This window comes from Nestor notabilis, unplaced genomic scaffold (genome assembly GCF_000696875.1).
Source record: "Nestor notabilis isolate BGI_N333 unplaced genomic scaffold, ASM69687v1 scaffold6939, whole genome shotgun sequence".
Classification (NCBI taxonomy): domain Eukaryota; kingdom Metazoa; phylum Chordata; class Aves; order Psittaciformes; family Psittacidae; genus Nestor; species Nestor notabilis.
The window spans coordinates 43,685-67,180 of NW_009944015.1; the positions used below are offsets into that span (position 1 = coordinate 43,685).

General features: G+C 37.6%; 1 protein-coding gene across 1 annotated transcript in view; it reads right to left on the bottom strand.

The window, feature by feature from the left end:
- Window positions 1-824: 824 nt before the first annotated feature.
- The window catches only part of USP32 (ubiquitin specific peptidase 32), a gene marked incomplete at its 5' end in the record, with an annotated part of 50,441 nt that continues 27,769 nt past the window's right edge, over window positions 825-23,496 (bottom strand). The window contains 22 exons of the mRNA XM_010022223.1: window positions 825-1,657; window positions 2,167-2,259; window positions 2,602-3,035; window positions 3,414-3,699; window positions 4,287-4,478; window positions 5,143-5,263; window positions 6,034-6,120; window positions 6,534-6,718; window positions 8,159-8,370; window positions 9,090-9,201; window positions 9,938-10,089; window positions 10,735-10,909; window positions 11,414-11,587; window positions 12,245-12,350; window positions 12,617-12,755; window positions 13,366-13,440; window positions 14,542-14,623; window positions 15,322-15,476; window positions 18,230-18,347; window positions 20,760-20,900; window positions 21,621-21,790; window positions 22,934-23,126. Of these exons, the coding sequence (XP_010020525.1) occupies window positions 1,484-1,657; window positions 2,167-2,259; window positions 2,602-3,035; window positions 3,414-3,699; window positions 4,287-4,478; window positions 5,143-5,263; window positions 6,034-6,120; window positions 6,534-6,718; window positions 8,159-8,370; window positions 9,090-9,201; window positions 9,938-10,089; window positions 10,735-10,909; window positions 11,414-11,587; window positions 12,245-12,350; window positions 12,617-12,755; window positions 13,366-13,440; window positions 14,542-14,623; window positions 15,322-15,476; window positions 18,230-18,347; window positions 20,760-20,900; window positions 21,621-21,790; window positions 22,934-23,126 (3,576 nt within the window). The remainder of the gene's footprint in view (window positions 1,658-2,166; window positions 2,260-2,601; window positions 3,036-3,413; window positions 3,700-4,286; window positions 4,479-5,142; window positions 5,264-6,033; window positions 6,121-6,533; window positions 6,719-8,158; window positions 8,371-9,089; window positions 9,202-9,937; window positions 10,090-10,734; window positions 10,910-11,413; window positions 11,588-12,244; window positions 12,351-12,616; window positions 12,756-13,365; window positions 13,441-14,541; window positions 14,624-15,321; window positions 15,477-18,229; window positions 18,348-20,759; window positions 20,901-21,620; window positions 21,791-22,933; window positions 23,127-23,496) is intronic.

The window sequence follows — 23,496 nt, forward strand, 5'->3', positions numbered from 1 at the left end:
GAATCCAAACATTTATTTCAGCTCAACCGTGTAAGTATCGATCCTGTTAGTGAAGATACAAAATCTGAAGAATTTGGTAGATGATGTATGACAGAATTAGTAAGCTGCTTAGACTCAGCTGAAGAACAGAAGGCCAAAAGAGTGAAACGTTTATCTTCATTCAGATATGCAAACGATTTAACACTGAAAATGTTTAAAGAAATGCCTACTGAAAAAATAACCATCTTTCTTCCAGTCTCTGCTAAGACTCACTCATGCTTTCCTTCATGCAATAAGCCCATTGACTTAAGAGAGCATGTTGCAAGGGCACGGAAAGCAATTCTGGTTTCATTGCAAGTATATGCATAACCTGTTGCAAAAAAAAGAAGATTTGAAAAGGCAACCAAATTTTGACAAAAAAAGATAACTCCATTATATTATGAAACCACGAAAGAAAATCCATCCATGAATGCTACGACAGCTACCTGACAGCCACAGCTTCTTATCTGAAATACACAGTGGATAATTCACAGCCATTCACTCCGGAGCCCTTACAACAACAAAAACAAACTATGTTTTTGAATTTAATTATACGAATCTTTAAAAGTGCAAATTTAAAAGCAACACCAGTCATGAAACATAAGCTCAAGCATCTCTTTCCTTCCAAAAGCTGGGAACGTTCTGTGCAATGTGCACATTTTAAGACGCCACGCGTGTAATCACAACTACTCTCTCCAACCTGAAGTTTCTTCTTGAGGCATCTCAAGAGTTTGAGATGGCACTCTCCAGGCAGAAAAGCCATTCCTGAAACATGTTGATCTGCACAGCCAATATGTGGAGAAAAGACAATTATAATAAACCATTCAAGTGTAGAAACTAATCTCTTCTCAAATTACGATTTGGTTGTGCTCCCAACATACAGAAAGCAAGCAACTGACACACATTAGTGGCGGCAAAACTGGAAACTTCTCTTACTCTTGATGATAATCCTTCACGTTTGTGCACTTTTCATTCTCTTGCTTTCCCTGTTTTGCCAATAAAATGCAATAAAACTGCAGGAAAAAGGAGGTAGCAATATCATGTTGTCCAAAGACAACACTACTATTTTTTTCCCCATTATCTTAAACCTAAAGAGAGCCTTGGGGGTTTGTTAGAACAGTTGGTAAACTCTACACTACTTTGTTTAGCTCTTATTTGGACTGTTTAATTTAGCTCTTATTTGGTCCTAGTTGGCTTTTCTCAAACCATTTTACTTAAAGGCCAATGGCAGTCTCAGCCTGATGTCTAACATCAGAAATGTTTAGAGCATGTAGTGAGATAACAGAACAAAACAATACTATCTTTATATTAACTGCTATTTAATTAGGGTTTTCTTCTTGTGCTTTCAGGTCACGGGGTACAATAACTACACTTACGTTATCTGGTTCAACAACATTTCCACCAAATGTAAGTTTCAGGATGTTTTCCCTCACGTTCTCGGCACAGTCCATGGGAGATCACCTGCTTACTGTAAAACACAGTACTTCTTATAATCGGACTCAAAATCTTCGTCCATGCTGCTCGTGTCTGCCATCTTTTTGCCGTCTATCTTTGGCAGAAATTGTGCATAGTCTACCCCCTGCTGCTCATAGAAAAGAATGTAGGCAGAGTCAGTGTCGATTTCATCGGGATGCAATTCCTGAGAAAGAGAAAGGCATGCTCTGAAATATGCAGGGGGGCAATCGCTTTACTGTCACTGAACTTAAAATACACCCAATTGCCCTAGAAAGCATATTTTTAACTGGCTATTTACAACAAGAGGAAATCCATTTTCCTTCTCCCTTATTAGAGTTATCAGGCTCCATTATTTACTTGAAAAATGTGACAAATTTTATAGTGAGAACTGGAAATACTTAGAAATATCGGAACTTAATTATTCAGTAATTGAATACAAAACTGCCAGCATCATGAAGAAGTATTCTTGGCCTTCCATTTTTAGTAAGCTTTCCATCAGTGTACAAAATAAGCATCTTTCCTTAACCATGGCAGCAGCTGATGAACAGATGTTAACTTGGAGAAAAAAAATCTCGGTTAATTTTCATAGTAATCTGATGGGACTTTCGAGATGCTCCTGATTGCAAAGAGCAGCCCTCACCAAATGTAAATTTCTTTGGCTCTAGGTAACCAAGACAAAGAGAAATGATTTACCTTACAGCTACTGTCATTGTAGCAGTACCACTTGTTGTTCGGGTTTTTGGCATACGTGACATAGTGACCCCCTCCCATAATTCCTGAATGGCACTGAGGAAGATGAAAAACAGAAGAAATTCTGGGTCAAACATCAACCCCCAGAATTCACAGAATAAATGATTCACAAATTCATCTTTAAGTGAGTGACAATAGTTCAAGACAATCTATACACCTAGAGCTAACTTTATACACCCAAGCAGAAAAACCGTTGTGCAGAGATACACTTTTCAGTTGTACTCAGTTTATGACACATTTATTTTGCTGACAATGGCTCTACTTTGTTCTCCTCCTCAATAGACCCCTACTTTCTGTGATGAAAACGACAGAGTAAATGACTTATTCAAACCAATGCCACATGAAGATAGTTTACCTGCATAAAAGAAGTCAACTTACCGAAATTGCATATAGATTGTAAATAGGGTTAACACATACTTCTTCTCTTTGGTCATCTGTAATATCATCCTCGCTGTGGTTATCAATTTGACCATTGATGCTGCCATTACTATACGCATTCTGCTCACAGATGTATCCGTTGGCTAGAGTCATCTCATTGTCCTGAGCAGTATAGAGTTCACTCTGGCTACCACTCAAAATACGCCCTCTAGTAAGAGCATCACCTTGATCGGAAGTAAATCTCTGTTCCTGGTCAGTACCGTTCTCTTTACTTGCATCCAGATTTTCTTTGCTACTTGACAGTTTGTTTTTGCCCAGTTGTGGCAGCCGCAGACGCCCTTTACCCCTTCCTAAAGTCCTTGGGCTACTATTTGGGCTACTGTTTTTACTTGAAGGACAGCTGGTTCCACTTTTCCTCCCCAAGGATGGAGATGCTAAAACAGAAAAATGTGGACTACTAAGATAAGGTAGATTTTTTTGGAGTGGTTTTTTTGGAATAACCAAACATTGCAAAACACTGTTTCACTACAACTAATGAGCAGTATATAAAGTAAAACTGTCTTTGCACATACATACACCTATAAACTGAAATTTAACTGATTGAAGAAACACATTCCTCACCACTTACAAAAGCAGACAGATCCAATATCTGTTGTGACTGATTAAATTTCCAGGGCAAAACTCAATAGAAATGAGTGTTTCAAAGTAAAGTGTAGCACTTTGGCCAATGAAACATTAAGATTTTGTTCATAATACCATTCCTCCCCCCCAGATATCAGTACTGACTGGAATTTTCCCCACTTATTACCTACCTTTGATATTATTCAAGACAGTAGTGTTAAGGGAGGATGGACTTCTGTTCAGTACATCTCCTTCTCCCGGTGTGTAAGTGATCTGCAGATCTGTTTTCTTGGCCTCCCCCTGGAGAGTCCGTGGTTCCAGGTCAACCTGGAGTGTTAGCTGCTTCCTTTGAAAATGACTTGGATCCCTTTGTACCAAAAAGGCACTTGGGTCAAAGCTTTCTCTGGGAAATTTAACAATTTTCTGAGACTTTATCCAGCGGCCATTTACGAACTGAAATCTTTTCAGGTGAATGATCTAAGAAGAAACACATTAGACAAAATTATAGGAGGACAATTACATCACAGTGAGTAATTCCACTGTTTAAAACCAGTGTTTTTACAAAACATAAATTTTATCACATGCTAGTAAAAACCACTAAGCATTGCTGCATCTGACAATTTGCATTTTGGGATCCAGTGGTAATGTGAGGAACTAATAATTTCATGGGGAAATGATGAAAAAGGTTGATACAATTCAATGATCAGCACTGTGGGTTTTGAGTAACTGACCAAATTTGAAAAGCAACAAATGCAGGGCTTTCACAACTAGACAGAAGATCATGCTACTGGAAACACTGCCTAAGCATGAATTTTATGTCAGAACAGATGACACTGAATGCAAAACACCACCATTTTCTGCAGTCTATCAGCTAAAAAGATTCAAAAGGATTTGACGTTTGTTTTAGTTGCCTGCATTACAGAAACGCATGATGCAAAGTCAATGCCCCTCATGAGACTGGGAACAAAAGCTAATCTTATTCAGAGGAAGGGGACATACTGAGCAATTTGTGATCAATGCACTTTGGTTTAATTGTGGAAGAGGAAAATTATGCAAGATCATACCAAAATAGGGGGAAGTCTCCAAAGGTCCAGTTTTTTGGTGGCCAAACAATGGGTCTTGCATTTGGAACAGTAGTACATCTCATCCTCCCCCAGTTCTTCCTCACTGGTGAAGGCTCTAAGACAGCTATCCAGATTGATAGGCTCTGCTTGAGCTCGTCGACTTTGTTCAACACTTTCATGTTCTTCTACAATCTAAAGTGAGATAAAACTCTATCTGACTTGGAAACACATACAAACTGCTCAGAGGAAGGCTCTACTCATAGTATCATAAAAATAACATGAAATAGTTACTTAAGATTAAAGATAAAAACTAGATGCCCTGAGTTTTAGCATTTTCTTTCAATTAAGAAAGGCAGATGTACAAATACCACATTGTTCTTATTCTTGGGTTCTGCTTACTAAAATTATCCATCAAGCACAAGTTTATAGATTGAACACAAGTTTGAACAGATTCTAGATTATTTCTGTTATAGGCTTACCTTTAGATATGCTTTGTTGACTCAAAGAGGAAAGAGGTTTACTCACATGCATAACTGGTTCATAGCACTGGTGTACTTAGAAAATGTATCAAATTAACATACTTTGTAATATATCGTCAAGGCTAGATTAAAAGCATCTCACAACAGCAAATACATTGCTGTGGTTTCTTAAAAGCTTCCCTTCCACATTATGGTCACACAAGAGGTATAATATTAAGACATTCATTTATCCAGAATATACTGTTCGACGGTTACTGACTTCAGTTTAACAGAAAATGGACAAAAGAAGCACCAAATGAAACAAAACCAAAAATGGTGAAATGGGTTGCGCTTCAGAGCTATGAACAAATAGCAAAGGGTTTACATGGCAATTTTACCCGTTCTTGCGACGTCTGGTAGCGCAGATGGAGAGCTGTTGGATCCCAGTCTACAGCAATATAAGCATTCCCAACACAAGCTCTATCTTCTGTGCACTCAATTTTACAGCCACGGCAAAATCTAAATCAAGAAGTTTCAATAGTTATTGGACAGTTTATATACTACAAGTTTTACTTACTTCACACTCTTAACTCTGCTCCTTATTCTATCATCAAAGTCTCAAGCCTTGCTTTCAGTGTAAAAGAGAGGCAGTTCTATAAACTGATCAGTGTCAGTTTGCTATTTTACTGCAAAACTTTAACAGAGATGAGAAATGGAAGCTGTCTACCTGTGTATAATGCTGGCAAAGCTTACCTATGACACAAAAGAACTACATGATAGCTAATGTAAAGCTATGAGGATATGGTCTGAATACCTTCCAGCAAGGGTCTGGAATTCTCATTAGTATGTTTTTATTTAGGGAAAATTCCAAGCCTGCTTCCAGAGTATATTTCTTATTGTATAGTTTAGTTGTTACTCTTCAAATGGCACAGGAACTAGTGAGGGTATATGATCTGCATCTAAAAGTTTGGGTTTGTATGGAATGCCCACAAATCTTCCAAATATGCACAGATATGTGCCTGCATACATACACACATGCACACAGAATATTGTAAGGGGTTAAGAGGTTTTGATACTCTCATGTCTGTCTCCTAATTTAAAGTTTCTGTGTCAGCAGAGCTTTCAGCTCTCCAAGTCATAAAAAGCTACTGCCATGTGAGCTTTGGTTAAATTAGATTCCAGATTCTTGTTGTTTAGTATCACCTCTGAAATGTATCACAAATCCATTACCATAAATCACCTTTCTGCTGGAGCGATCCCCTTTCTTAAATCTAAAAGGGACAATTTACCTGTACCAAGGACACCAAGCACAAGAATTTCCATCCTTCTGAACTACCCTTAGGGTGAATGGGTACTGGTACCCCATGCTATCATCACTGAAACAGAAGAGAACACAACATGAAACACGAGCACTCATTCAGACTGCCAAACCCCTTCCTTCACTGTGCTTGCTATGTTTACCCCCCCAATTATAATTTGTATTAATGAAGCTATTAAAACATGAGTCGTGTTTATATTGCCTAAATTTGACAGATAGAATTAATTATCAGTCACTGGATGAGAATGCATCAACCAATTTGTGTAAAGCCAACTCCTGAATGCAGCTACAGGTTATACTACATTTAACTGCAAATGCAGTTAAAGGATTAAAAGTTATTATTAATGATTGTCATTATTATAAGAAGTCAAAACTAATAAAGATGAAGCTGAATATAGTTTTAAACCTTGTAAGCAAGTCCAAGCCACTGTATTATGTCATCCAAGGCAAAGACTGAGATGCCGAACTCACCAGTCTTGTGCATGATTACTGGCTTCCTGAGGCGGGAGAGGGCTGGCAAGCCTGGAAACCTGAATCCACACGGCATCATAGAGGTCTCTCTTCCGTGTATGAACTGTACAAGGAACAATTAGTGGCATTCCAAAGAGACTGGGACGATTCTTCTGAGATGAAAGAAAATATAATTCTGTCCGCATCTGCATATGTGAAATGAAAGAATGACTCAGATGGAAGTATGCAGTAACTCACGTTACCATCATTGTGAGGATGCTGACCTGGTTACTTAGTTCAGGCTTTGGCAATTAAAATAAACCATATATTCTATTAAAAGCACTTTATTTCAACCATTTTTTCCCCCCAATATGATTACTGCAAATTTTGCACACTGATTTGGAAACCTTTTTGTGTTTTATGATACTATGGCAATGTTATTTAGGCATTAGACCACATCAAACATAAATCTGTATTTCAACCACGTATGTTACTTTTTATGTGTATTTCTTACTTTTCCTACCACATGGTAATAGTGTAATGCAGACATGCACCTCACGATGCTAATACCTGTCCCAAAATGACCTCTACACTAGGCATGCTAATGCCTGCCAGAGAAAGAATACTTTTATGTCTAAAGGGGGCACTTGTACAGAATTTATTCCAAGCAGACAAACTAGCCTTCATGCTACATCTCCCATTTATAAGAAAGATTTAACAAACTGACTTAACGACACAGGTACAGCCAACAGCTACTGCCCTGCATAAGATTTATACAACTAACCCTTTCTTTTGGTAAGATTTTGACAATGACAAGCGTGGATTCCTGGAATGGCTTCCACAAAGAACTTTTCCTAGTTTTTAAGCTGTGTATGTAGCAGCTTGTAATGGCTCGGAAGTCTTACACCAATCACCTGTGAGAGTCTGCAAAATCTGAATCAAGGTAACAGTGATAACAGTGGTTAGTGGCCAGTACTTGAGTGAATAAAGTAAAGAAGCCCCCTACAAACACACAGTGGAAAGGGAAGTTAAAGACCTCTTGGGCAATATTATCTACCAGGCTCTAAACGTCAGACTTTCAAGTGTGGACACAGTGCACACTTGATGTGTGACTACCTGAGGTGTTCAGTCATCCAGCTTTGACATTTAGAGTTCAACTTTACAGACACTTTTATTAAAAGTAGTTCATGCCAACAGAATGACCCAGGAATGTACTATATATCTCGACGCTGTTTCCATGTAAGAAATAAAGACTTCCACAGAATGGATAAGAAATGCTTTCCTAGTAGCTCCTTTAATTAGAACTTTTTTCTGCTCAAAGAGTCTGGAACATTTAATCAGGGAGTTAGCGAACGCCCAAGTATGCATCTCAGCATTAAAGAACTGGGAAGCATGCCAGTACTCAGGGAAGAAAAATACACCAACATTAGACATTATGATTTAAATTCACAAGAGTTGTGTTTCCATAGAACTGGGTGCTCACTTACGAGGGAAATGTATTCATGTTCTCTCTTAAGAAATAAAGATTAATTCATCATATGGGCATTAAGAAAAAGCCTCGCTGGCTTTCCTTCAAAGGGTGTTACGCCAGCAATTTGTAACAAATGAATTAGCTACTAACCATTTACTAACCAATAGCTACTCACCATTTTTCTGTGGACTGCAATGATATACCCTGTACATGGACTATCAGAAAGCACGGGCACGTGACCATTGAGAGTCCAGTTGGCAAGGTTGCGCTCGGTTCCACATGGCACTACAGTATTTGGCATTCCATTTGGAATTAGTGTTGGTTTAGGAATGTCCCCATTCATCATTATGTTGGGTGCTCCATTAGCTGAGGGTCCAGTTGAGACATCTGTAGATAGACAATTACATTCTCAATTATCTGCAGTGACCAGAACTGACCATGGTGAATGCTCCAACCCTGGAGGAGTTCAAAGCCAGGCTGGACAGAGCCTTGGGTGACATAGTTTAGTGTGTGGTGTCCCTGCTCATGGCAGCGGGGTTGGAACTAGATGATCTTAAGGTCCTTTCCAACCCTAACTATTCTATGATTCTATGATTCTATGTGATTTTTATTCTTTCAATTCTGTTCAATGCATTTCATGAAATATCTTCTACTCTCCTTCAGACCAACATCCAACCTTTTATTTGCCTAGAACTCCGCAAAATCAGAGCATGAAGAGCACAGAGTACCCAAGGTGTTTATAACCCACAAACGAAACCGCAGACAATAAAACCAGAACCAAAACTGGATACCATGCTTCCAATTTTTCACATGTTCAGCCTTAGAGCCAATCCACAAGTAAGAAAATACTTCACGTTGTTTCTTGTGTCTTTAACTAAAATAAGCATATAGTGATCTTCAGACCACTATCCTGGGCACGAGTCTAAAAAGGATGTAGCTAATGAGACTGCTCATAGCTTCTTTATGGATTAGAATCCTTAATTTATTCGTCTTGTCTTTAATCCTGGTTACTTAGAAATAAGAAGTAAGGTTTTCTCCTGAATTTCTGCAGTACCTGAGCACAGTGCATTTAAAATGAACAGGAAAATGAGTATGTTTTCTTTTACCTGTCTGCACAGGACTTGATGCTGATGTAGGCGATCCTGGAATTGGTATTTCAAATGCACACAAAAACCCACTCACTGATAACCGGACTTTCTGGTTGTCTTGAGGAAAGTTCTTCAGTAAGAAAGAGTAAGTCAGTCAGACATGTATATATTTCTATCTGTGACTCTGAACATGTTTTGTTCTTTTGAAAACATCTATCAGCTCAGCTCTCCCCTCCCATCTGCTTTCTTATGCCTTTCTAGAAGGAAAAGAGGAAGCCAACAAGGAGACCCTTTGCAGATCTCTGCAGCAAGACATGAGAGAGTTATGAATGGCTCTCTAACCAGACTGACAGCACCTAGTTTCAAGCAGTTTTAATCCTATTCAATGACAGGAAAAAAACCCCTATATACACATACACACTACAGAACTAAGCCAGTCATTACTCATGCCTCTGATGTGTTGACAGTGCTTAAACTCATCACAGCACTCTAACTTGAGATTTATTACCACAAGATGATTTTATCCTTTTTTCCCTAAAAATATCATTAGTAATCAACTCAGTTAAACTTCTCCAAGCTTCTGCATTGCTATTAATTCTGTTTGCAACTGGTTTATTTTGGTTCAGCTTACTTTGATTTTAAACCTATTCAAAGCAAGCCAAATTACAGTTTAAGAACAAAATCAAAGTTCATCTAGAGATATAATGAAGCTGACTTTTCATTTATACTTTTAGTTAAATCATTCCACAGTTCTTGTAAGCAAAGCTTAATGTCAAAAAGAATGAAGAATTATGCCACTGTACACAAATAATGAAGAAAAATACCAAAAGTATGCTACAGCAATAACTACTTTCTTTTCTTCTTACCTTTATATTGGAGCTATGCACCTCTGCAAGTAGAATCTGTTCTGGTTTTAGCCCACAGAGTTCACTTAACTGCTTTTTCAAACCTGTATACTTTTCATCCATGTTTAATCTCAGGCCATATCGAACAGGAGTAGTACCATCTAATTTAATTACTTTAAAGGGCAAAAGAAACACACTGGTCAGCAAACCATGAAAGTTTTAATGAGAATAATACATTACAGCTACTTACTTATTAGAAAGCACTTTCTGCTCCTGCTTGAAGATATGATTTTTTTCTACCAGTCAATTACCAAGGTCTGCAGACAAATGTCAGAAAATCTCTTGCTGCATAGGCAGTAGTAAATGGTTTCAAAATTTGGTTTCACTTTTTTAATCATCTTTCCTTTTGCTTCTTTTCCAAAAATACGTGGGGTTCTCCATAGTATAGTTCATGACCAGTTAAGTATTTTTTGTTTTTACAGTCCCCCCAACCCTTCTTTTCGTCTCTAGGTAGATTTAGGACAACCACCACAACATAGTGAACAGAAGACTATTTCTCAGAATCTCCATTTTCCATGTTTCTGTATTAAGTCCTGTAGTTAAGACTGAAAATGGGTTATCTCTGCTCTGTTTTTAAAGGTTTACTTTAGTTTAACTGTATTCCAATGCAAATTATTTTATTCTATTCTATTAAAATGGTTATACTATTTTCAAGTGCAAATACTAACATAAAATTTAGATGTTCTATAGGTGTCCTACATACAAAATGTTTATCTTGGCAATGACAAGTTTATAGGCAGTTAAACACTACTACTCACCTGTAATTTCTAAGTGCATGTAGCTATCCATTGGCAAAGGCAAAGATAAAAAATTAAAAGGGTCAAATCTAACACTTATATGTCCACAAGTTTTACATTTTACTTGTGACTTCAGCTGCCCATGAAATAAATCTACAACAATAGATCTGTTTCTTCTCAGATGGTTTTCCCAGGCCTAAAATGAAGCACAAAAACCCAATACAAAGTTAGAAACTGAAGATTATTCGCTTGAACTACAGGAAGTAGGATATGCTGGAAGACCTCCAAAGTTTCACTGGCCTATGGAAGTCAGATTATTTCCATAGAAGTTCTTTACCAATTTCTAAGAAATAGAAGTATTTAGTTTCAACATGAGTAAAGAAAAGTTATTTCAATTAACAAGTTATGACATAATGTAAAGTACTTCTGAAAGGATCATCAGGATCTTGAAGTATTTTGATACTTCGTAATTGAGTTGTTCAAAATGATTGTAAATTATCATCTTTATACCTTTATTATAGTATTTAAAACTCATTTTCAGCTTGAAGGTAAAACTGGCTCCTTAAATCACAGCTCTAACAAGTTACAAAGGATGGTATAGTCCTGACAGTATCGCACAGACAGCCTCATCAGCAGCATAGTACTATAAGAGGTGTGGGGGAAGCAAACAAATCCCAAACCCAACATTTTTAACCCATACCTCTGCTGCTACTTCCCAGTCTGGTCGACCATCACTGTCTTTCAGTTCAACATACGGCTTATCATGAACTCTGTTCAAATCCTCATGAAGACCATCCAAAAGAAAAGCCAAAAGCTCCTGTGAGTCTTGCTGTTGAAAGCCATTAAATCTTGGAGCATATTTTGCTATTGTCCACTGAAAAAAACCAAACCAAACCAAAACCCCAGAAAGCTATTTAACATCATGTAACAAAAGTTTTAACAATAGATCAGACTACTGCAGACAAGATGAGTGCTGTCTAGGAGCACAAATTCAATTGCCAAAAGTTCAAGGTAACACCCTATGATTTCAGAACAAAAGACCATTTACAGACAAATGCATCATCTTTTGTCCTGTAAAAGGGCTATAAAAGTCACATCTTATACCACAACCTCTGATTCATATCAGGTAACTCCTTCGATCTTACAACCACTGAATCACGGTTATATTCCAGAGAAAGCTGTTCAGGTCTTGAGCGCCAGGACTGATGAATCCCAGCCTCCTCCACGTGCACATCTTACCCCTGCACAGACCCTTCCTGAACACCTCCCCTGCAGTCCTTATGGACAAAGAAACAAATTCTGTGACCAGTTTGGAGTAAATTTGCAGTATCACTGACTGCCCAGGATACATGGTCATTGGCTTCGCAGCCAACTTCTAACGTGAAGTATGTCCAAGTTTCCTCTCCCTTCTCTAGAGGAGATAGAGTCCCACAACCATTACAATACAGGCAACATCAATTAAAAGTGCATTACAAGATTTCTGAAGAAATTCTTGCTTTCTGCCTTTAAATAGCACACATCACAGACCTACCCGCAGCTTTAATGGTGCTATATTCTTCTGAGTTCCACTCCACAGCTCCTGAACCAAATCCCCATAGCACTTGGCCATGTGTCCTTTCATTCCTATTGGATTTGTCCTAGAAATCATAAAGTAATTAATACCACACTAAAATTTAAACGAAGTTCAAGCATGGGGATAAATAAGGCTTCTTGTTGAACTGTTTCAACTCCACCAGAAACAAACATTACATTTTTATGTATCTAATCAAGAATCTGCTGTAGAGCTGATGGTTGATAACACTGAATTCTAAGGATTTATTCACACTACTTCTGAAAAGCTGAAACTCATTTTGAAGAAATGTTACAGCATTGAAAATGCCAATGGTCTCAAATAGAAAATTACCTGTTAAGTTCATAAAGATGTCTTCCTGAGATGAAATATCGTGTTAGAGGTTGCGTGTTACTGACACACTGGATACTGGAGTTCATGAAGCAAGTGTTACCCAGATTGCTTAATCCAGTAGCACCCTTTTCAGTAGGAACTGAGAAAAAGAAAACATCATTATAGCAATTGTGCAGATGTGAGAAATTCAAAAAGGTCTATCAGTGAAGTGACGAATATGACCTTTTCACAGTAACTAATTCAATTTAACCTGCTCCCCATTATGAGACTACAGCCACATAGATGCAACAAAAGACCAGCCTGTTCAAAATACCTGCTCTCTCAACTCCACTTAACAGAAACTGAAGCATTCTGTTTGATCTGATCCACTACAGCCATCAGTACAACCTATACAAGCTATTTTCAGCTAAATAATTATGGTACTGAAATTTCTGGATTAATTTGTTAAAATACTACCTTATTCCTTACCTTAAAAAAATCCTAGATAATAAACACAAAATACAGAATTTGCTAATTCATTTGCTACTGCTGCACCTGAACATCTACATATTTATCTGCCTACACATCCAACCCTCCCATATTTCCAGCATCTCAGTTAATAAAACAGAAAGAACAAACAAAGGAGCACAGGCATAAAGGACCTCTTCCAATGTTAAGAGCACGTATATTAAAAAGAACTGTTTCAACATAATATAGCCTCTTGGATTTTTCTTCTCATCATAATTCAATTACTATGCTGAAACACTTACCTTTATGTCTGTCTATTTTACTGCTGTTTGCTATAAAAGACATCTCTTCTGGCCAGCTCATGTCTTTGTTTCGAACTAGAAAGAGATATGGCATAAGGATTTGTTTAAATGGTTTGTTACTTACGCCAGAGAGCTCACACAGCTCAAGAGGCTGAACTCAAATTTTCTAATATTTAATATGTTGCTTATTTTTAGTTATTATTTTTGCTATTTTCATTTCAGTGTTTCCAATCATTATTGGAAATCGTTCTAATGCTGCCATCATCCCAACAAAGCCACTCATGTCTTTAGAAAGCAGCCCTGAGATTTCTTTCCTGTTGCATAATAAATTTTTCAGTACTTATTCTAATACTTAATAAGGATACCCCATTTAACAACTTGTACAGAAACAGTGTAAGACCCAGATTTCTATATGGCCTCTGTGAAGTAAGAACAACAGTAAAGTGGATTATGTACGTACTCTTCTGTTCCTCGTGTTAAAAAACTAGCCAAAAAGGTCAAACCTTTTTGGTTTGAAAACTCAGCTAATCTGTGCACCCTGATACCCCTGACAAAGGCTTAATGTGTTTGTGACAGACAGCACCGCGCCACAGCACATGGCAAGATGATGTGACACAAGAGACTGAAACAAGAAATGCTGGGACTGTTTACGATGCCTTTACACCACGACAAGAGTCCGTCAAGCAGTCAAGTCCAAATGCGTTAGGTTCTCTCCAGATGTGAAAATAGAAGCAGCTTGTAAGGAAAATCTCAGAAATGAACCCAAGCACTGACTGACACGTGCAGTTTTCTTCACCTTTTGCTTTGTAAAAATGTGCTCATGTAAATAACATAATCCGAACTCTTGTAAAATTAGTGCAAGAAGAATCAGGTAATGAAAAAGCCTCACACTGCTTTTGTTAAATCTGGTATTTTAGTTAATAAAGTGGGTTATTTTTTGTATTTCTCCCTGTATTTCTTTCAATACATACATATACAGACAGAGATCTATTTACACATACCCTTCCTTCCCAAAACAGTTCCAAGATTAAAATATTTGGGCACTAAGCCTATATATTGGTGTACTTTGGGCAATTACAGAAATGGGTACTACATACAATTTATTAACCATATATATATGCACATATAAAACTATAGTTTTTAGTGTGTAAATCAATTACAGGCCTTTTTTTATACCTTCTATTACTAAATGCTGCTCATCTTGAATTTTAAGATACTCCAGTCTGTGATCTTCATCATCCAGCAAAGTAAGATAGTTCTGCAGGAGAAAAAATACTTCATATAGTTACTGCTTCCAGATTTAAAATTCTCTGAGGATATTTTAATCTCAAAGTAGTGAAATTAAAAGAGTTTTAACAATTCCTTCACAAAAGTGAACACCGGTTTCCCAATCATGTTCATTAAATAAGGAGTTCACTGATCTCCAGAAGCATCTAGTTTAATGCTTTAATTTTATGTGGTGTTTCTGTAGAATGGAGAGAATTACAGGCATGATTCCAAGGAATACATTCTGCTTGTTTATTGTGATTTGTTCACAGACACATTTGAAAAGGATCCTGGATAGCTGCTGGCTTTTGTGCCAAGAGTAACCTACAGCATCATTCGTGTCAACGAGAGAATATATTTTTATTTCCATTTAAAACAGTTTCTATGAAACCTCATACCTTTTAGCCAATTGTTAAATACATGACAGGGTAATTAAATGTTTACCAGGCTAAGAGGAAAACAAGAGGTAAGTTTTCTGGGTCATTAACACCACTGCTTGGAGTGCACAAAAACCTCCAAAGAGCAAGCGGCAAGAGTTTTCCAACCTGGGCAATTAAACTGTAAAGCAAAGCTACGTCTGTATTTTCCCCCCCCGCACGTGTATTTAATAGCTTCTAGAAAAAAGGAAGATACACAGTATCCAATAGCTGATTAAAAAGCAAAGGAAAAAGGGCAGAAGACCGACGTTACCTCACTGTTGTATAACCAGAGGCGCATATCTTCTTCCTTTATACGTAACCTCTGGGAGAGATACTCGTGTATCTCTTTAATCGTCTGCATTCGACTAAAGCAGCCGGTGTAAGCCAACACTCTCTTTAAAGGAGCATTCGGTGAAGGTACATTACCTGGGTTCACAATCATAAGAAAAGAGCAAAAGGTAACATATATACCCATAGGCTAGCTGAAATCTGATCAGTGACAACTTATACACTACATATGCTAAAAGTACTTCTAGGTATGCCGTTCTACTGCTTTTTTTTATGGATAAAATGAGTTAGATTGGAAGCTATTTGTTACTAACCCTTTGAGACAACAAACATACTATCGCAAAGCAGATAAATTTACTTCCCTTCATACCAAAACCTATTAAAAAATTGCTCCCCTAAGGTTCTCATAGGAAATAATAATAATTCAGAAGAAGTTTTACAAGACGGGACTATTCTTTTTTTCTCTTCAGGACAGAGCATTAAATTTCAAGAGAATTTTCTTTTTGAGAGACCACTGTAAATAAAAAATGTCAAAAAAAAGACAATCTGACTATTCTTGGCAGCAGCATGACTTTGCTTCAGCTCTTCTATAGAGATGAATGCTGATCTGTGAAGATGAAATCAGCCTGGCAGCTTCACAATAGAAGTATTCTTAATAAGTAAATTCCTCTAAACATATTCTGTGATGATGCCAGGGATTTTCACCAGAACTGCTCAACAATCTCACGTTTGCAACACAGATTAATTCCATCAGTCAAGATTATTGCTCTTTTGTATAATACGAGCTCATCTTTAAATAGAAGATTTGCAAAAGAGATGAGGCCAACTTTACATTCTTTATTTGTTGAGCTTCCTTAGTTTTAACTTAGGAAGTTCCCCCCTACTCAGAGAGACAAGTCTATAAAATATTCATGAAAAGCTTTTATTATACAGCCAATCTTCAGTGGGCAACTGCATTACTTAAGTAACCAGAGAAGGGAGTGTTCTACTTTCACTGTCAAGAGATTAAGATAGAATAAATAGCACCATATGAAAAGATACAATATTCCATGCAATATAACAAGAGAGTAAAACTCTACTGTAATAAAGTCAGCAAAGCATCAGTTTTGCTTCAGTATACCAAGCAAAGTACTCCTTTTTCTAAAGAAAACATAAAAAGCATTTTCTGAGATTAGGCATCAGAGGATTAGTTGTAAGATTACAGCAAGAAAGCATATCTGAAACCCCAAAAAGATTAATCACTGATTGGACAAATAAATTAGTGCAGAGCAAAATTATTCCGAATCAAGATCAAATTTGGCACATGAAAAGATTCTTTTTTATTTGAATTTCAGCATTTTAGGATGTCCAAACAAAGCAGTTTCCATTTTATTAGGTCAAGAAGGAAAAATGAATTTGGGTAGCAGGCAGTTTCTGCAGCAGAACTCGATCAAGCAGGCAGCTGCATCTACACATCACGTTTTAGAGTCTACCAAAGCAGTGAAAAATGGAGCATCTGCATGAGATTTTTAAACAAAGGCTAACACTAGCAAGGCTAAAGGATTTAGTTTTCAGTAGTCAGGAAAGCCCATGGGCATGGGTTACTGTGGATGCACATGAATACCTGCGTGTATCCAAACGCACATGCATGTGAGTATCAGGGATTTCTTCAAACTTACTGTGCAAAGCAAGTATGCAACTGTGCATACAAACTGGTAACTGCAAACAATCCCTGCCACACTTTTCAGCTGAAACGTGAAGCTACAATCTAAAGACTATCCTTATATTGTACCATCTTTTTGGTGAACATTACCACAATTATGGCACATATATTTTAGTTGGACGTTTACAATTTCTACTGAATTGTCTTTCAAAACCTCACCAAATAGTAGTCTTCATATTCCACTATTCAATTGCTTTCTAAAGCTTATTAAATAATTTTGGGCATTAAAGCCTGGCTGTCCAAGTAACTCAGAACTAGTTGGCTGAACAGCACTCGTCAGGCCCCACCTGGAATACCATGTTCAGTTTTGGTCCTGGCCATACAGAAAAGACATGGACAGGCTGGAGAGGATCCAGAGAAGGGCCATAATGATGCAAGGACTGGGCAGTCATATGAGGAAAAGCTGAGTGAACTGGGTTTGTTCAGCCTAGAGAAAAGAAGGCTTAGGGGAGACCATGTCACCATGGTCCAGTATTTAAAGGGTAGCTAGAAAAAAAGAGACTCCCCATTTACATGGAATCACATGGAAAAGATGAGGGATAGCGGGCACAAGCTACTCCAGGGGAGATGCCAACTGGACACAAGAGGAAAATTTTCCACAATGAGATCAGCCATTGGAATAATCTCCCTGGGAAGTGGTGGATTCCCCAACGTTGGACACTTTTAAGATTCAGCTGGACAGGGTGCTGGGACATCTAGTCTAGGCCATGCTTTGATTGGGCCAGCTGATCCTTCAGGTCCTTTCCAACCTGATATGCTATGATTTATTATACCACTGTACTACCAGATCCACCCACCCCAATGCACAGTTGCATCAATCCTACGGCTACAAAATTAACTATCACCAGGACTAACCAGATCTGCCCTTCTCAGCTGTTCAGTTTATGCAGTGCTCATTTCTCACTTTCACCTCACCAATCTATCTGCAGTAACTATGCGACTGAACTCACTTCCCTGAAAACGCTCCCTCATGCCTCTTCCTTTCAAGAGAAGATAGGAGGAAAGCCTTTAAATCTTTACCAAATGCTGATTGTGCCTTTCAGTTGATTAGCTGGTGCACAAGCACAGTGGCAGCAAGCTTCTACAGCTGTGGGTCTCGCTTGCTTAGAAACTGCGCACTTGTATTCTTGCTGCATTCTTAAGTTACCTCTAGGTAAATGCTGAGGAAACATTCTCAGGCTCATCATACCCATATTCACCCAGATGTTTGACTGCTGTGTTCGAGTGGCAGGCTGCTGTCTCAGGAAGAGCAGATAGCGAGGAAACAGCTCGAGTTCAGGTACATTTGTTTTGCTGTTTTTGATCACCTAGTAGAGACGTTTAAAGCACATTTTAGAGGTTGCTGTTCACATGTGTAGGAGATCCCAGCAGGAACAGGAAATAATGATGAAAGCAGATGGTTAAAAATATAAACTCTGTTTTGCTATGATGAGAAATCTTCTGAACTTCTTAAGGGGTGTTAGGCAAATATCCACAGGAATAACAATTTACTCAATTCTAAGCACTTTTTGAAACTTATTAGTTGCAGACTTTTAAAAGCAAACATCTTATTTAGTGGAGCACAGATTCCTGTGCCACACCATGGAGAGAACAGTCTTTATAATTCCTGAAATATATGTGAATCTACAATGAAGTTCTTTAATTCTACTCAGTGCATATTCCACATAAAAGTTTCACAACTGTTGAAAAAACACATATGCTGAAGAAGGCACTTGTTCTGAACTTTAACTATAGGATTGAATTCAAACTTTCATATTGTAAGAACAGACTGAAACTTACTTCTGCTCCTTTTTTTTATGTTGACAGAAAAAGCTTTTCAGTCACCATTTCTACAATGATTTTGCTGTCTAGATCCAAATGTAGGCATACATAAATGGCAGGAATGTTCCTTATTTTTGTTTTAATTCTGCTCCATGTGAAGTAGAAGAAAACAGCTTAAGTTGTGAGAAGCACTATAATGCACTGAAGTGCCATGTATTAAGCTTCAGTTACAATAAGAACAATAGTGATGACATTTTCTGGAAAGAAGCAACATAATAGTCCCTACTGTGGGGCGGAGAGATGGGGACTGTGAGTGCCTCTATACATGGTTGCAAGTAACTAAATGTCAAACTATTCCTTAATTATGGCCTGAAAAGCTACAGTTTATACATACATTGTTTATAATCTTTTACGGACAGGATACCCAAACTCAAACTCTCTCATTCTGAACAGAATTCTCTTTTCCAATGACCCCACCACAAAAATCACATCAGTTCATGTATAAAGAGATACGGCCTTTTCTGGATCATGAAAAATGTTTGTTTCCATGGAGAAGGTGTGGGAGGAGGGTAACAGAAGCCAGTGATTTTTCACTGTAAAACACTTGCCAGTATTACAGCTAACAGACCAAATCATCAGAAGTCATACAGCTAATTCTCTCCCTTTTGTGACACTGAGTATTTGTGACACCAACTACTTAATCTCTATTGTTACCACCAAAAAAATCCCTTCACTTCCTTTTTTTCAGTGTAGCTCCTGTAAGAGGCTACCTGACACAGAATAAACCAACCACTACATGGAATATACTCAACAGAAATTGAAGGAAGTTCCCAATGTTTTTAAGCGAACAGACCAAATAACTTCCAGTTTTTCTGCCTCTAAGATCAGCCTGACTTTGATAAATTCAATATTAATAATTGACATGCCAGCTTTAGCTCCAAATGATTATGACCTGTTAATCGTTTTGCAGTATTACTCAGAGAGAAACAGAGAGACAGCTCAATAAATTGTGAGTAAATGATATGATTCAACAATGGCTATTGCTGTGTAATTACAGCTTCTCCATCAGAAATATGGTTGCTGTTTTAACTGCAACCAAAAAAGAGAAACTCTCTGCGACAACACAGACTGATGACGAGTCCACTTGGTCAATCCCACGTAATACACAGCACTTTCACATCTGAAAATTATATTCTGCAATACATTCTGCATTGTGCCCAAAATTAATTTTTAATTAAAGATATTACAGCTTGAACACAGGAAATACCAAAGTCAGTTCCAAAAAGCCGATTACAGTTCAAGGGTTTTTTCTTTTTTTAACTAAACTTTCCTGCAAACAATTGTTGCTTCTGAGCAACAATTCTGACAAAGAATAATTTTTGCCTGTTTTTGTTCACTGGCATCACTTACTGTTTTCTGCTTTTTAGATCTTCACCAAATCTTGTGCATTGTGTTTTCTATGACACTGAACTCAAAGAACAGCAACTGTTACCTTCCTCCCACTCCATGAAATTTAGGAGAGAAGAAATGCATTTTCAACACTGCAGGTGTCCCACTTTTAGTTTTAGTGGTTTTGCAGACCAGCTGAAAATTTATCTTAGCTTTTAAAGATGAGCGTTTTGATGCCAAGTCTTTTAATTTGATCTCAAGCTTACTTTTGTCTGCTTTAGTAATCACGATCAGATGAGCACCACTTTTGCCCCGTTGTGGTATCTCCTGGGGATTGTGGTACAAACCTCATGGTACATATCCACAACTTTCTACCCATGTCCATTTCTGAGACTACTTTTATCCCAGCTTGCTCTTCAAGGCTTTTCATTTACACCATCCATTTTGGATGAAATGGGAGATGACCGTAGAAGATTACCTTGTGCAACCAGCAGAGCTCAGACACATCAGGCTGTTTACATTATCTTGGTGGTTATGGCAAGCAAACTGTGCCTATAATCACAACTTACCGGCCTGGGCAAGGACAGATTTGCTCCATACCAATGGTAAAGTGCTCTCCAAACTGGTTCTGGTACCATTATGTAGTCCTTTCCTTCAATCAATTGTGGAGATCGTTTTAATCTTCCACCCTCCATTGTTAACGATGCAGCCTTTAAACAAAAAGGGATGTTGTCAAACCTTAAGTGGATAAAACAGTACACAGCTACAATGATTTTAGTTCAAAAAACACACAACACTTTGTAATTAATGAAAACAACTTTTAAGTAGTAATTAGCAACTGCTTTTCAGAATGAAAGCTGCTATAGAAATGTAACAATAATTAACACTCAGGTTTCACTATTTGCTTTCTCTAAAAGGCTGTCCAGTATAAAACCCATAATACGTTTCTCTCTTGTGTCACTTACACTGACAAATGCACACAGAAATCCAGTCCATGCTCATCGCTGACGGTGCTGGTCTGTGTTTTACATTCTGCTTGCATGAATACTGGAACAACTGTCAGTTTTGCTTTACTATTTTGTTACCTGTATTCTGGGTTTATGCAACAGCAATAAACTCCTATTTAGACTGAAAGCATTCAGTGTTTAATTATTAAAATAATTAATACTGAAAGTCGTTTAATTTTTGAGTTTTGTTTAAGAACATTTTGAATGTTTCTCTTCACACAAAGCATTTGATTGTAGCCTCAGAAGTAGAACGTATTTTTCTCCTCTTAAAGTAAGAGTAAGAAACCCAGATTTTGTTACATGACAAAGCAGTGTTAGTTTAGAATTAGGCCACTAGCTGAAAACAAAAAAGAAATAAAAGGCTGTGATGAAAGTATGCTAAAAGGTATTTTTCCTATATTCACATGACTCAGATGCATTTACCTTCACTGGTTCTTGTGTTACTAGGGGTTGGTTATCAATAGCTCCTGGTTTCTGAGGATTCAGCTGTAGCAAATTATTCCCATTGGTTCCAAGGAAACACTGGTTATTATTGTCCGAAGTATTATGCTGCCTAGCAAAATCAGTCCCTGGTGTGCCAGGGTGAAGATTATCTGTAATGGAATACAGGAGAAAACAAACAAACCCAAACAACTCTATTTCAGTTCATGACTCCATAAACCATAAAGGAATGAGTTGAACACTTGCACCCTTTTTTGTTTGTCTTTAAAAAAGGTTGCTGATGAAGCTTTTATCCTTCATACTTCAGCAAAACATGCAACTCTTCCAAACTACAGTGACATACATGCTATTACTCTCAGAAAAGGTAAAGAAGTGGATGTACAAGATCCAAATACCAAAGCAGATGCTTAGACAAATAATGGTTTGAAACAGCCTAACTAGGTTTGTGTGAGTAAATGTGTTTAGCATTTACTTGTTGTCTGGATGTTTGAGTATCAAGCTCTTGAAAACCTTACATGCATAACTGAATACATATATATGCAATAACAACTTATTTTTAGTTTTTCCTCCTTGAAAAGGCAAATGTTTTTATTTCACAGAATCTCCTTTGGTTATGCAGAACACTAAATTAAACAGAAGCAGCAAGAACCTTTAACATAAAACTTGTCTCCCTTCCTGTCCTTCGTCCATCTGCCCTCACCCCCACACCAGATACAGTCCCAGTAATTTATCTACTTTAAATGAACATTCAGCTGCCTCATAAAAAAGAAATTAACACCTCAAATTCTCACAAGAACTGACTGAAAATTATCACTAAAATCTCTTCTTTCACAAAGATGGCTCCGAAAATCTGCACGCTCACTTGGATCACGTGTCCTGTAAAACTCAGTGTGCTTTTCCTAACTTTTTTTCTGCTTCTTTCCTCTTTGTAGTATCCGAGGTCATCTCATGGCAAGACACAGTAAAATGCCAGCTGGGTATGAGCTACAAACAACTTCATGTGAAGAGTGGACAAAAAGTCCGCTCACAAAGTAAGTGCTAGGACAAAAACTTGGAAATCTTGAAACAATTCTGAAAACTAATCATAACATAATAGATGAATTGTTGTTTAAACAAGGCTGTTTCTTGTTTATCCACCACACACTATAAAACCCTGTAATTCACCAATGTCCATGTGAAAGCCATTTCTGCAATCTAAACTGTTATCTCTTCGCCTGGAGGAATCCATGCAGTATGTAGTTTTCTCAAAACCTGTTCTACATTAAACCTCCAAGGAAATAAGATGTTATGCTTACTGCTGCTAGTAGTCTCTGAGGCTTCTGATGCAGTAGAAATATTATCTGAACACTTTTCTTCTGTTGCACTGAAGTAATTAAGACCTCCCATTTTGTCTTCTCCCTGTTCTGAAGCATTGGCTGGAGCAGCTACGAGTGAATTCTTACCTCCACTCAAGACAGATGAAGGCTCTATCACAACAGGGTTTGCATCCTAAAATTGGTGGGCAAGTAGAAAAGTTAATGATAAGCCAGTACCAAAGATATTCAGCATCAGCCAAACCAAGCACCAAAATTGACAGCTGTGTGACCACTTCTGCGTATCACAAGGAGCTTTATAGAAAAAATAAAGTAAAATTCTACATGTCCAGAAACAAACAGCCAAAATGGTTAAACCAATCAAATAAACTCTTCAGTAGAATATAAAAATTGCAAAATACCAGAATTAATTCCTCTATCTCAATACATGAAAAGACAACCATTTTCGACAGCTATAATTACAGTCTACAAATATACGAAGATTTGTCCTTGTTGAATTTCATATAGTTAAATGAGAACACAAGCAAACAACAAAAACACTCTTT